Genomic DNA, 15,468 nt, shown 5'->3' with positions numbered 1-15,468 from the left:
TGTATCGATATCGAGATATCTGGCATGAAAATTGAGATATGAAATGTTGTCCATATCGTTCAGCCCTACTGGCTACCAAAACGTACCACCGGCCTGCCGACGGGCTATCTTAAATAGTGAAGTAACATTCCTTTCTTGCGCGTGTGTGTGTACGGTTCGCGGTTATATTCACTGATCGGGCCGGCCAAGTAAAAAAAAAATAACATTCCAATCAATCGCGGGTGGATGAGAGATGAATCATTGTATTTGTTTGATAAAGATATTTTGCGAGTCCTGTGAGCGTTTCTCCAGACGCTTTCAAAACAATTCCCACATGTACTGAGGGGAGCTGAAGCTCAATAAATATGCAAATCTTATCCAATCCTAGCCGTGGGCGTTTACTTCCAAGTCTTCAGTGCGGCACGCCCATCAAAACCGAGCGTGTCTTCAGAGAGCCTCAAAACCAAGGCAGAAAATAGCCTATTACTTATTCATTATGATGTTTTTGAATGTAAAAACCACATTAACGTCATAAATTGACCTCAGACAACAGTATAAAAAAATTAAACCCAACATGACCCCTTTGATGCTGGTTCTGTTAGAAAGGTGTCAGAATACACAGTGCATCGCAGTTTGTTGCGTATGGGGCTGCATAGCCTCAGACCAGTCAGGGTGCCCATGCTGACCCCTGTCCACCACCAAAAGTCCGGGTGCGTGTGTGTCGCTTACCCGTGGAACACATGACACCAGGATGCACTATGGGAAGAAGGCATGCCGGCGGAGGCAGTGTGATGCTTTGGGCAATGTTCTGCTGGGAAACCTTGGGTCCTGCCATCCATGTGGATGTTACTTTGACACGTACCACCTGCCTAAGCATTGTTGCAGACCTTGTACACCCTTTCATGGAAACGGTATTCCCTGGTGGCTGTGGCCTCTTTCAGCAGGATAATGAGCCCTGTCACAAAGCAAAAATGTTTCAGGAATGGTTTGAGGAGCACAACAACGAGTTTGAGGTGTTGACTTGGCCTCCAAATTCCCCAGATCTCAATCCAATCGAGCATCTGTGGGATGTGCTGAACAAACAAGTCCAATCCATGGAGGCCCCACCTCGCAACTTGCTAAGATCTTGGTGCCAGATACCACAGCACACCTTCAGGGGTCTAGTGGAGCCCATGCCTCAACGGGTCAGGAGGACCAACACAATATTAGATAATATTATGCCTGATCTGTGTATTTTGAGCTGTGAAACATAAAAATTAATTGGTAACACTATAATAAGGTTCCATTAGTTAGGGTTAGTTAATGCGTTAACTAATATTAACTAACAATGAGCAACACATTTGTTACAGTAATTATTCATCTTTGTTAAGATTAATTAATAAAAATACAATTGTTAGTTCATGTTCAGGTTTATCAACTAGTGTTAACAGATACAACTTTTGATTTTAATCACATTTGTTGAGATTAACATTTACTGAGATTAATAAATGCTTTAGAAATATTTTTCATAGTTAGTTCATGTGAACTAATGTAGTTAACTAATGTTAACAAATGAAACCTTATTGTAAACCGTTACCACTTAATTTAAAGTTATGTCAAAGTAGTTTGTGCCAACTCTTCAACTACCTGTCAACTCTCATTAGACTATTGTTAGGGTTAGTAGAATAAGTTGACAGTTGCAAAGATGTCTGTTGGGAGACCATCAAAATAAAGTGTTAGCAAAAATTAAGCAGACAGTCTACTAATACTTTAATGACTTGTAGTTGAAATGTAGTAGCAAAGTTATTTATTGTTAGTAGAATGTCTAGCGTGGACCATTGAAATAACGTGTTACTGAAACTGTTCTTGTAGCTTAGAAAGTTTAGGGATAGTTCACCCAAAAATTACAATTCTCACGCTCATGTTGTTTCAAACCTGTATGACTTGTATCTGTATCTGTAGAACCTGTATCTGTAGAACATAAAGGCCCGGTTTCACAGACAGGGTTAAGATTAGGCCAGGATTAGGCCTTAGATAAATTAAAACATTTAAGTTGCTTTTTTTAAATGTGCCTTTGAAAAAAAACTGATATGCATCTTGAGACAAAACCAAGGCAGTGATATATTTTAAATATGTCAGTTCTAGTTGTTTTCAGTTAAAACAGCTCAAACATGCATTTTAGTCTGGGACTAGCTTAAACCTTGTCTATGAAACTGGCCAAAAATAAGATATTTTAAGAATATATATACAGGTGCATCTCAAGGATGTTGTGGAAAAGTTCATTTATTTCAGTAATTCAACTTAAAAGGTGAAACTAATATATTATATTATTGCATGCAAAGTGAGATATTTCAAGCCTTTATTTGTTTTAATTTTGATGATTATGGCTTACAGCTTACGAAACCCCAAAAATGAAAATCTCAGAAAATTTGAATATTACATGAAATCAATAAAAATAGGATTTTAAATACAGAAATGTCGGCCCTCTGAAAAGTATAATCATGCATATGTACTCAGTACTTTGGGCCCCTTTTTCATGAATTACTGCCTCAATGCGGCGTGGCATGGATGCTATCAGCCTGTGGCACTGCTGAGGTGTTATGGAAGACTAGGATGCTTCACTAGCGGCCTTCAGCCCTTCTGCATTGTTCGGGCTCATGTCTCTCATCTTTCTCTTGGCAATGCCCCATAGATTCTCTATGGGGTTCAGGTCAGGCGGGTTTGCTGGCCAGTCAAGCTCAGTAATCCCTGGTCATTAAACCAGGTTTTGACGCACACAGATATCAAGAATCAGCATATGAATCTCAACAATGGTGACATAATTAATGCTGCAATGCATGCTGGGAGCCATGAGTTTTATAGTGGCTTAGTAGGGTTGGAGCTAAACTCTGCAGGACATCAGCTCTCTAGGACCGAACTTGCCTACCCCTGACTTAGAGGTACAAAAATGTACCCTTAAGGGTACAGCCCCAGTGACAAGCCATTGTACCCCTAAAGGTACAATTATGTGCTTTATTTTCTGAGAGTGTACTGAACCTTTTCACAATATTTAAATTTTCTGAGATTTTGATTTTGGGGGTTTCATAAGCTGTAAGCCATAATCATTAAAATTATAAAATGAAATATATCGCTTTGCATGCAATGAGTCTATATAATATATTAGTTTCAGCTTTTATGTTGAATTACTGAAATAAATGAACTTTTCCACAAATTTATTGAGATAGACCTGTATATATATATACACTCAGGATTATTAGGAACACCATACTAATACTGTGTTTGACCCCCTTTCGCCTTCAGAACCGCCTTAATTCCACGTGGCATTGATTCAACAAGGAGCTGAAAGCATTCTTTAGAAACGTTGGCCCATATTGATAGGATAGCATCTTGCAGTTGATGGAGATTTGTGGGATGCACATCCAGGGCACGAAGCTCCCGTTCCAGCACATCCCAAAGCTGCTCTATTGGGTTGAGATCTGGTGACTGTGGGGGCCATTTTAGTACAGTGAACTCATGGTCATGTTCAAGAAACCAATTTGAAATGATTCGAGCTTTGTGACATGGTGCATTATCCTGCTGGAAGTAGCCATCAGAGGATGGGTACATGGTGGTCATAAAGGGATGGACATGGTCAGAAACAATGCTCAGGTAGGCTGTGGCATTTAAACGATGCCCAATTGGCACTAAGGGGCCTAAAGTGTGCCAAGAAAACATCCCCCACACCATTACACCACCAGTGTCATAATAGACAGTCAGAAGACAGATTTAACAATTAAAATAATACTTTGACTGTATATGTTATTAGATTTTCTTTAATATATCCTGTGCCAATAAGCAGCTTATCAAGAATGTGGTTTTGCAGCTGCCAGCAAATACTTTGGTCAATGAAAGAAAAAACACATGGGGGCAAAAACACGTCTGTGCACGCTGCTTGCCTGTGGACCAGGAAGTGATGCGGAGCAATATACAGGTATGGAGCAATATACAGGCTACCATTAGTGATGCACAAAAGGATAAGAATGATATAAACTGTGAGGAAAAAACACTTCTGGAAAGCAGCAGAAGTTTGACGAAAGCCAAGCAGACCCAGAATCTCCAGTCAAATCCACTCTGTACTCGGGCCACAGCATGATACAGCCTGCACAGTGGTAACAAGGCATGATGGATCCATGTTCTCATTCTGTTTACGCCAAATTCTGACTCTACCATCTGAATGTCTCAACAGAAATCGAGACTCATCAGACCAGGCAACATTTTTCCAGTCTTCAACTGTCCAATTTTGGTGAGCTTGTGCAAATTGTAGTCTCTTTTACCTATTTGTAGTGGAGATGAGTGGTACCCGGTGGGGTCTTCTGCTGTTGTAGCCCATCCGCCTCAAGGTTGTGCGTGTTGTGGCTTCACAAATGCTTTGCTGCATACCTCGGTTGTAACGAGTGGTTATTTCAGTCAAAGTTGCTCTTCTATCAGCTTGAATCAGTCGGCCCATTCTCCTCTAACCTCTAGCATCAACAAGGCATTTTCGCCCACAGGACTGCCGCATACTGGAGGTTTTTCCCTTTTCACACCATTCTTTGTAAACCCTAGAAATGGTTGTGCGTGAAAATCCAGTAACTGAGCAGATTGTGAAATATCCAGACCTGCCCGTCTGGCACCAACAACCATGCCACGCTCAAAATTGCTTAAATCACCTTACTTTCCCATTCTGACATTCAGTTTGGAGTTCAGGAGATTGTCTTGACCAGGACCACACCCCTAAATGCATTGAAGCAACTGCCATGTGATTGGTTGATTGATTAGATAATTGCATTAATGAGAAATTGAACAGGTGTTCCTAATAATCCTTTAGGTGAGTGTATATATAGTCCATAAAATGGAAGCCAATAAAAAAACGGTTTTGTTACCAACATCCTTCAAAATATCTGTTGTGTTCTGCAGAAGAAAGGTTTTGATCAACATAAGGATGAGTAAATGATGATAGAATTTTCTTTTTTGGGTGAAAACTTTTTTTTGTTGAAAACCTTGCAATGAATAATGTACCAAATGGTATCAATGAAAGAACACATCAAATACTCATCTGATTATAGTTTTTTTTTTTATTATTATATTTTTTTAATTAGAAGTTGGGAAATCGCTTCTACCATAGACCATCTCTATGCAAATAATTTAGAATCATGGCTTGTGTGATACTTAACATTCAATTTGCCGGTGAGATCTTGAAATGGATCTTCCAAAATCATTAAAATATTTGTTTCATCGTTGCGTCCTCCCACATAAATGCTTTAAAATAATAAATGACTGATTTTCAGTTAAAAAATATATATTTTTTCATTGATCCAAGGGTCTTGGAAATGATGTGTAACCTAGCCGTATGTTTGTCCAACAGCTAAATATGACGTCTAATTACTAGTTACAATCAAATATAATGTAGACTGCAGTGTTTAGAAAGATATAAATTAATTAATTAATTATTTGTAATTAATAGAAGAAAAACAGAAACAGAAAAACAGAAAAATGGGATGCTTTTTTTAAATTTTGTTTTATAAATACCCCTGTCTTTTCATTATGGGACAGGAGGGTAATAGACAGTCAGAAGACTGATACTTTGACTGTATATGTTATTAGATTTTCTTTAATATCTCTTGTGACAATAAGCAGCTTGTCAAGAATGTGGTTTTGCAGCTGCCAGCAAATACTTTGGTCAATGAAAGAAAAAACACATGGGGGCAAAAACACGTCTGTGCACGCTGCTTGCCTGTGGACCAGGAAGTGATGCGGAGCAATATACAGGTATGGTTAAAAGGCTCTGCATCACTGCACTTCCTGCAACCTGTTAAATGATTGGCTACCATTAGTGACGCACAAAAGGATAAGGATGATATAAACTGAGGAAAAACCACTTCTGGAGAGCAGCAGAAGTTTGACGAAAGCCGAGCAGACCCAGAATCTCCAGTCAAATCCACTCTGTACTCGGGCCACAGCATGACACAAGTGGATAAAAGGGGTGTGCACTACCAGGGTGAGTAAGAATATACTTTATATAACACAAGGAGCTTACAAACAATTGTAATAAAGGGGACATTATTTCAATGTGTTCTTCAAACTCCCATCAGTACTTGGATTGATGGTGTTAGTCCTCTTCTCTGGACTTGGAGACACTACGGAGAACTCAGATGATGTGCTCCAATACAACACAACACATACTGGTAAGTACCCCTAAAAAGATTATAAACATTTAATTTTTTTAAACAATATTGTGAAATATTATTAAAAGACCTGCTTTATACATGTATTCCTATGTAGTCTTATTATTTCAGGTGCTAAATTGTTCAAAAGACTGTTTAATCTGTTATTAGAACTTTGTAGTGTAGGAAATATGCAAACATGTCATTTCAAAATTGCATTGTGCTAAGAATGCAGGTTCTTTGGCATGTGGACACAAGTCTGAATACCTATCAGTTAAACTCACACTCCTTCACGCTTATCCAGTAAAACTGTCTGGGTGTGTGTCTATCAGTAGGCAGTGGAGAGCAACCACGAATATTGGCTATTCAAGGTCCCTGCGGTCCAGAACATAAGGGATACTGTTTCAACGGTGTGTGTTCCTACTCGACTGAACTGGACACCCCCATTTGCCGGTGAGACCAGCCACCAAAAAACAGTTCCTCTATAATGATACATAATTTGAACCTGACGAACCCTTGATTTTCTGGTTCATGTTTGTTTGATTAGCAAACTAGCAAGTTGCTAAGCTTGGGTTGTGGCTGTGATGTAAATAAAGCCTTGTAGATATTTACAAAATGGGATGTTCCTTTGGAAATGTCCCACCCAAATTTGATTTTTTTTTTTTTTTTTTTACTAGGAATCGATCTTTGAAGATGTCAGTGATTTGTTGTTTGATTGTTTGAGAAATTTCTGAGTGAAAATGTAACTCAGTGTAAAGACAATAATTCTAGTCAACAAGCCATTTTTATTGTATTCAAAATGACGGATTCCTGCATCCCGAGACCTTCCTAACAAACATAATTTCCCCTGTATTTAGGTGCGACAAGCCGTACAGTGGTATGCGCTGTGAACATTTACTTTTATACACCCGTATATTTTCAAGTCCTGAAGAAGTCATAGGAATCAGCTGTGGTGTACTTTTATTACTGGGAGCCATCATTGTACTGATGTACATCTGCTTACAGAAAAGGTAAAATTGAGTCTTTTATCATACAAGTAACAAAGCTTTGTTTACTGATTGTTTAATGCAATTTTATACTTTAATTGCAATATTATTACGTAACTATCAAAGATTATCGAAACATTCACTGTATGATTAAATATTATTTTCTTGTGCCTCACAGGTGTCGAAAGTCATCACTACCATACAAGAACTGTGGCTCTGTGAACTCGGTTTAATTTATTCAGTGAGATATAATTAATGCTCCTAAATTTAGGACCAATATATCAAGAAGGACGAAACATCAAGTCAGACTCTTCAAGCAAGACAGGCCAGACTATGACGTAGAGGCACGACACCCTCTAGAGGAGAGAGCGAGAATGGCAAATAATACACTTTACGTTCTCCGTGATCCGCGAATGACACATTAATGTTAAATTACAATAGCAATCCCAATTGGAAAATGCAGGTTGTTCAACAAAGTAATATTTCTCAGTGTTAATTGCAATTATACTGTAACATGGGTATTGTAAAGTGTGACCATGCACATTGTTTATCATTTACTTTTATTTAAAATGTTTAAAAGGAAAAACTGCATGTAGAACTATTACTCAGATGAATTTCTGTTTATCAGAATAATTTCTATTTATGTCATGCGCTGCCTCAATAATGAATATATTGTGTAAGCACACATAGGTATTTATTGCATATGATAATGCTAAATATAATACCTAAACCGTAGTAATGTATTTGTATAAGATATTTATTTATTGACAGATTTGTAAAAAAAAAAAAATGTAAATGTATTTTGTTTGAAATGACTGTTGCATAAAGGCACAATGTAGCCTACGATTTTTGGATTAAAATACCCCAAAACCACTAGACCAGTGTTATATATTTTGTTGACTTGTGTAGGCTACTTACATTATCCCAAATGTTTCAAAGAATGTTTAAATCCAGAGAAATAAGCAATTTTAACCAGAACACGAACCGTGTCGCCTATCAATGACCCGTGCTACCCGGTTTAACCCATTACATTTTTCTGAAAGGTTTCATAGTCATGTTAGTTTCCGATGTGAACATGTTCTGCATTTATTTTCCCCAGGTTTTTTTCTTCTTCTTGAAAATCGCATGGGAAAATATGTTCATATGTGTATACCCCTTCAATGTCAAATTTGAATAGGAGGAGAATATTTGGCATCTAACTCAAAATAACTGCTTTCAACAGATCAATCTTTATTCATAAATAAATGTATTATGTACAAATGTCGAAGAACATTCGATGCAAACTCCAAAAAGCTGCATCTATCTTATAATCTTTTGAATATGAAAACACAACAAACAAATTTGTCTTAAAGTGGTGGAACATAGTGCAAAACAAAGTGCTGCCATTAAGTTGCCCCAACAGGGGATTGTGTATCAAAAAGTTAAAAGAAAGTAAATAAATAGAATGACGAAAAAATTACATCTATATAACAAAAAAATAACATAGTCCCATAGTATTCAATGGCTGACTGTAGTAGGTGATTTCATATAATAATGTAAACTCAATACTTGTCTCAATTTCCACATTATAATGGAATCAAGCTACTAGTCAAAAAAATAATTAGGGTCCTTGACCGATTAGAATGAAACGCATCCAAAGTGGATAAAAGGTCCTCAATATTTTACCCCTCACAAGACATAATATATTAAAATATGATATTTTTCCCTATCAAATTAAGGTCTACTGTACAGTATGTCATTTAAAGTTATGTTTTAGGTGGGATATGAAAGCAAAAAGCACTAAACAAGACCAAAAACCTTGATTTATTAACCTTAACTTACAGTAGTATACCCCATTTCCCCATACAAGTCATTTGCCCACCGGCAACTTGCCTCTTGGACTTTTGACTAAGTATACAAAAAACTATAGATCTGTTGTAAGATGATGATGGATGATTCTAGAGACCTTCATGATTATGTGTGTGTGTGTATATATATATATATATATATATATATATATATATATATATATATATATATATATATGGCAACAAAAATACATATTAGTAACATGAAAATAACCTTTCTTTGGGGTTTGCCTTCGCTATGATTCCTGGATGTAGGGGTAGGAAGTTGGCAGCCTCATGTGACAGGAAGGAAGTTAATACCTTTTTTTTTTTTCTTGAAATCCTTTATTTGGTTGTGTGCTTGCATGTCATTGAGATATAAAACATGGATAATATCTAGAAAAATACTTTCTATACACTACTATAAATGACAACTATAGACTGCAGCAACTATAGTTGCTGGTGGGCTTAAATGGGTTTATTTTGTAGAAACCATGGAAACACCAGCAACACTTAAATATATTATTTTATTAGATTGGATACATTCGTCGACAGAAAACTAATGATTGTTATATATCTCAACACAGTTAGTGATATTGTTTAAATCAAGTTTTCTTGATATACTGCGAGTACCAAGCCTAATATCGATCTAGCTTACTGCAGTGTGAACAAGTGTCTAATAGCCGCCAAGCGAACGTACAGAGTAGCATTATAACATAACTTTCAACACACTCAAATAATGTATATGATAAAACAGCATTGCGTTACCACACATACGCATGACCTGAAGAAGTGGAAGCGGTAATCAGCAGCAAAATAAAAGCTCCACGTTTTTCTCTCTTCTAAAAAGAAAAACTTTTCAAACCATGTTTTCCCCCAAAATAATCAAGACGCTTGATGACCCCTAACCCCTAAAAATGACATTTGAAACAAGGTTTTTCATTGTTGGATTTATTAGAGAGGAAGGACAAAGTAAAGTGTTGGTACACTAAACAGGGTTCAAACAGAAACCAGAATTTAATTTCTGTTTTCATAAAACAGTGTGTACACTACACACACACAAAAAATAAATCTAATTTGAATATTCAAGGTGTATCATTCGGAAAATAATTGTACTTAAAGAAGTCAAGACAGAAATCAAACACTCAATAAAAGTTGTAGACTGCATTAGAGAAGCATTGGAACAGGAAATTAAGCCATCTGTTCAGCTAAGCATTCAGAAAATCGTCTGATGCTACACCAGAGTTCTGGGAGGAGTTTGCCCCAGCATCTGTAAAACACAAGTTTATTACATTAAAATGTCAGGCAAAATGCTCCAGAAAATCAACATACAGTGCATTGACATTCGACTTACTCCTCCCTCTTCTCAAAATGGTGTTGAAAACATCTGTAAGAGTCGTTCGGTTGGAAGAACTGTAGGGATGGCCTCCAGAGTTGAAATTCTATAGTAGGAAAGATGGCATTGTGTTTCAAATAAACGTTTTTGCATGAAAAACTTGAGGGAAACAAATGAGAGAAATGTGTTTACGTATGCGCCACGGGCTCCAGTGAGTCTAGTGATTCTCAATTTCGCTGCAAGTGTCTCCCGAACCTGGTGGGAATAAATAAACAAGTATCTCAGACAACAAATACTTAGAACGTAACGTCAAGCACAGCCCATAAAGCAAGAAGCTTAGCTCTTACCTTCTTTTCCATCAGTGTTCCAAGGACCAATATTAAGAAGCCCTGAAATTAGTGAACAGGCCATACGAGTTAGTTGATGTTTATTTCTGATAAACTGTAATAATGTGTCATTTTTGTGGTAATCAACACCAGATCATTGAGCTTCACTACTTAACCATGAATACATCTTTAAATGAATCGATGTCGAAAATTGAAATCTTAGAGAACATTTATACCTGGAAGGAGTTGAAGATTGCAAACAAGTAGTGGATGGCCAAAGCTCTAGGCTGGATCATAATGCCCAATCCGAGACCCCATGTGATGCCGAAGAGAGGTGTCAAAATGGCCACACATCTGAGAATGACCATCAAGACGTTCTTTTCATCTCTGTTGCTCTCTCCCACTCCCCTCCTGAGCAGTTTCATTATAACTATTATCACAACAATAATATTGACAACCACGATGACCAGAGCTGGTATGACAAAAGCCAGAAGGGCCCTGGAAAGGTCCCAGTTGAGCCAGCATGTTCCATTCTGTGTGACGTATTTATTACTTCCGGCGGTGGAGGCGACGGTAATAACCGAGATGAGGAGAGGTGCGCCATAGCCCACTATGAAGGCAACCGCCATCATTACCGATTTGGACATCTGAGAGAAGACCACAGTGGTGCAGTAGAGGAGCAGAAGGGCTGAGACCATCATCCAGAAGAAGAGGGCCAGGTAGAAGAAGTGGGTGAAAAACACTGCAGCACTACACGAGTTCATATAGTTCTCTCCGGGCTTTGCAATAGAAGCTGCGATAATGAAGCATATGTCAGCGATCAGGAGAGAAAGAGCAATATTGACTAAGGCTACATGACGAACATATGACGTAGGGTTTCTGGATACGGCCTTCCAGGTGATCGCTTCGATGATCAGGCACACAACCAAGCTGGCTATCGAAATAGCAACACCAACATACGTAATGACAGACAAGGCAAGATCTTCAGGAGCATAAGGGGACATCAATAATGAAAATGAAGTGGTGTGATTACAGTGACAAGTGACAGTGCCGTCTATCCGTATGACCTCACATCCTGTTGAGTCCCATCCTCCACTGCTATTAAAAAGGTTAAATTTCCAGAAAACACATTGAGGGTTCCCTAAGTTTACCAAATTATTGTTTCGAGCTACCGAATTACTACGTTTTTCAAAGCTCAGCTCGATTTTGTTGATAGGTGTGCTTGTATTCACTATAACAATGAGTCCATTGATGACATTTTCAGTCTTATTTAGGTTATCTGTACTATTTCTTGCAGGCATAACATTGCCCAAGGTAGAAAAGGCCACTGTTGTGATTGTAACATTTTTATGAGTGGATGTAATATCTGGGACAAATATTTCAGCTGTTGAGTTGAGCCTTAATACATCCCTAAAGTCTATGGATGTTGTTACTTTTTTGAACAGGAATGAGTTGGATGGACTCGTTATGTTGAAATTGCTGTCTAATGCTGTTGCTTTTATAACATTTTCAATGGCATTCAGGAGTTGAGAGCTGCTGCCTTGGCTTGCGCCATTTGAATTTAACTCTACCCATACAGGTTTCGATGTCTCTGATGAAATGGCATCCACTACATTGAGGAAATTCTGTAAGATAAATGATGTAAGATTGGAAAATGTTAAAAGGCATCACATTTAGATGACCTAAAAATACATATTAGAGGCTCATTTTGAGCATTTTCTCTTCTTAAAAAAAGACACCTAAATAAAATGTAAAAGTACTAGATTCATAGCTCATGTCAACTAGTTTGTGGCCTAAATAGTACTACAGCAATACAGTCATGCAAGAGGAAAACTATGACAGCAGTACATTTTAGCTTACCGTTACCACAACTTCATCCAGCGTAATATTTTGAGAGGCATCTGCAATATTGTTTAGTATTCCCACAATTGTCGAAACTGTAGCTTGAGATCGAACTATGTCTCCTCTATTGACTGTGGTGACATTGTTCACTTTAATCACAAAATCTGATAAAGTTTCAGGATCTACAACCTTTTGAAAAACAAAACAAAAACAATGTTTAAGCAAACAAGGTGTTTGCTGTATTTTGCAATTGAAGTCTGAATTCCTGGATTGAGCAATGCCATTAACAAATAATAGGCTAATTTAATCAAAAGTTATTAGCATTTTTGGAAATGTTATTATAACTTTTGACCACAAGGTGGCGCTGCCCCAAAATAGTTTCAGTACCTTCAAGGCATGGTGCTGAAGACACATACCAAGTTTCATAACGATACTTTGATGTGTTTGTAAAATATAGCATGAAAGCACGATAAAATTCGAAATGGCCGATGCCCAAAATGGCTTTTTTTTTGGTGAAAATTGGGTATCAAATTGGACTCGATAATTGTCATTAACAAATATCACTTTCCCGATTTCGTCTTTCAGATCTACTCAACTTACAAATATTTACAAAAATGGATACACTTAAAAAATACTTTTTCGAAATTATAAATAAAACAGTGATTATTGGAGTTTTACAAGAAAATACTATTGTCTTTCTATTTCAGAATTTCACATTTAATGCAACATGTTACTTTTACAATCATTTGTGAAATTCACTAGCAATTTCTGAGTGGAAAAAAAACTTTCTACACCACATGTGAAGCTGTGTTTCTCTAAAATTTTACACCAAATAACTGGTATTTTGATGCACGGGCAATAGACATATTGTGCATTAAAAGCTACAAGGAAGGTAGTAAAACTAAAAAGCAAACCTTTGATTCCTGTTCCAGTGCATCAATGACACGAAGAACACAGTTGTTCTTTACAGTTTTCCAAAAGCCATCGGATTGACACACTCCTTTTTTGAAGCCAACTTGATTTTTCTCACAGTCTCCCACCTTAGGCGGGTCACCAAATTTCCCAAAACCAAACGTTTCATCAAAGCACATGACAGCTATGAACAGAGACAGAAAATAATGTATATAGTACTAACTGATTTCAAAAAATAAAACGTAATATTTTTAAGTTTATATGATAGCTTGTTGGTCAAGAGTCATCATTGTAGGGGAATGGAAGCGTGTACCACTAATGTACACCACTAAGGCACCACATCTATGGTACTCTGGACCCTGTAAATTTAAGCGACGGAATTGGTGGAAACAGAATTTGAACTTACGGCTGTTTGGGGTTAGAGGTTCATAAACAACCAGTTCCACAGCCCTTGTGCTGTAGGAGAATCCAAGTAGATCTTTATTGTCCAGTTTGCAGGTTAATATGTGTTTTGTTCCGCATGAACTTGCACTCGAGATATTAAACTGTTGTGTAATACATTTCAGTGAATCAATTTCTGGAAATACAAGATGCAGATGAAAGACATCACAGATGTGGCTACTACTTAAAAAAAAAAATCCAATTTCTGTTTCCATTTCTGATAAATACTTACTGCTGCTCAGCATTTTTTTGTCCTGCACCCACTGTATGGAGTACTCAGCATTCACACAGCAGACGAGGTCAACCTGCTTATCTTCACATTTGTATGTCTTATCAGTAGGTACTTGCATGCTAGGATATGGCTTAATGTAGTCAATCCTGTCCCAAGTAATATGTGGCCCTGTGCTTGTATTGTACAAACATTCGTAACGACCTACAAAAACAGTTTCAAAGACATGAGAATGGTTAAAACAGATTGGCTGACGCCCAAAATGGCCAATATTGGAGTCCACCTGTGGTAAATTCAGTTGATTGGGCATGATTTGGAAAGGCACACACCTGTCTATCTGTCCCACAGTTAACAGTGCATGTCAGAGCACAAACCAAGCCATGAAGTCAAAGGAATTGTCTGTAGACCTCCGAGACAGGGTTGTATTGGGGAAGGGTACAGAATTATTTTTTTTAAGGTCCCAATGAGCACAATGGCTTCCATCATCCATAAATGGAAGAAGTTTGGAACCACCAGGACTCTTCCTAGAGCTGGCTACCCGGCCAAACTGAGGTGACTAAGAACCCGATGATTACTCTGACAGAGCTTCAGCGTTTCTCTGTGGAGAGAGGAGAACCTTCCAGAGGAACAACCATCTTTGCAGCACTTGACCAATCAGGCCTGTATGGTAGAGTGGCCAGATGGAAGCCATTCCTCAGTAAAAGGCCGCCTGGAGTTTGCCAAAAGGCACCTGAAGCACTCTCAGACCACGAGAAAAAAAATTATCTGGTCTGATGAAACAAAAATAGAACTCTTTGGCCTGAATGGCAAGCGTCATGTCTGGAGGAAACCAGGCCTCATATCACCGCATATCACCTGGCCAATACCATCCCTACAGTGAAGCATGGTGGTGGCAGCATCATGCTGTGGGGATGTTTTTCAGCGGCAGGAACTGGGAGACTAGTCAGGATCAAGGGAAAGATGAATTCAGAAATGTACAGAGACATCCTTGAGAGAAAACCTGCTCCAGAGTGCTCTGGGCCTCAGACTGGGGCAAAGGTTCCTCTTCCAACAGGACAACGACCCTAAGCCCACAGCCAAGATAGCAAAGGAGTGGCTACGGGACAACTCTGTGAATGTCCTTGAGTGGCCCAGCCAGAGCCCAAACTTGAACCCGATTGAAGATCTCTGGAGAGATCTGAAAATGGCTGTGCATCGACAGTCAAATTTTAAACCTAAATCTAATGTCTAACAATAAATATTTTAGCAGAATGTGTATTTTGCGCTTCTATTCTGTTGTGCTCTCTCTGTTTGATGTTCTGTTTAATGGAGACATGCTTGTTATCAAGACAAGGACCTTTATGCAAAATGGAAATAATTGCATGACTGTCTAACATGTACAGATAATGATACAACCGTACAGTGCAAGTTATGCACTTTAAAAACAGGGC

General features: G+C 38.0%; 2 protein-coding genes across 2 annotated transcripts in view; one reads left to right on the top strand and one right to left on the bottom strand.

Moving 5' to 3' along the window:
* The first annotated feature begins 5,712 nt into the window (after positions 1–5,712).
* epgn (epithelial mitogen homolog (mouse)) lies at positions 5,713–8,413 on the top strand. The gene is made up of 5 exons (XM_079826603.1): positions 5,713–5,974; positions 6,069–6,161; positions 6,473–6,593; positions 6,998–7,150; positions 7,305–8,413. The coding sequence occupies exons 1-5, from the start codon at positions 5,938–5,940 to the stop codon at positions 7,357–7,359; spliced, it is 459 nt and encodes a 152-aa protein (XP_079682729.1). The 5' UTR covers positions 5,713–5,937; the 3' UTR covers positions 7,360–8,413.
* Positions 8,414–9,289: 876 nt separating this feature from the next.
* LOC307132659 (uncharacterized protein) overlaps positions 9,290–15,468 on the bottom strand; it is a 29,839-nt gene continuing 23,660 nt past the window's right edge. The window contains exons 28-36 of the mRNA XM_079827122.1: positions 14,042–14,242; positions 13,775–13,945; positions 13,371–13,552; positions 12,475–12,645; positions 10,851–12,239; positions 10,636–10,677; positions 10,481–10,543; positions 10,307–10,394; positions 9,290–10,222 (exon numbers count right to left, since the gene is read on the bottom strand). Of these exons, the coding sequence (XP_079683248.1) occupies positions 10,161–10,222; positions 10,307–10,394; positions 10,481–10,543; positions 10,636–10,677; positions 10,851–12,239; positions 12,475–12,645; positions 13,371–13,552; positions 13,775–13,945; positions 14,042–14,242 (2,369 nt within the window). The 3' untranslated portion in view covers positions 9,290–10,160. The remainder of the gene's footprint in view (positions 10,223–10,306; positions 10,395–10,480; positions 10,544–10,635; positions 10,678–10,850; positions 12,240–12,474; positions 12,646–13,370; positions 13,553–13,774; positions 13,946–14,041; positions 14,243–15,468) is intronic.

This window comes from Gobio gobio (assembly GCF_949357685.1).
Source record: "Gobio gobio genome assembly, chromosome: 10".
Taxonomy (NCBI): domain Eukaryota; kingdom Metazoa; phylum Chordata; class Actinopteri; order Cypriniformes; family Gobionidae; genus Gobio; species Gobio gobio.
This window is presented reverse-complemented; position numbering and strand designations above follow the sequence as displayed.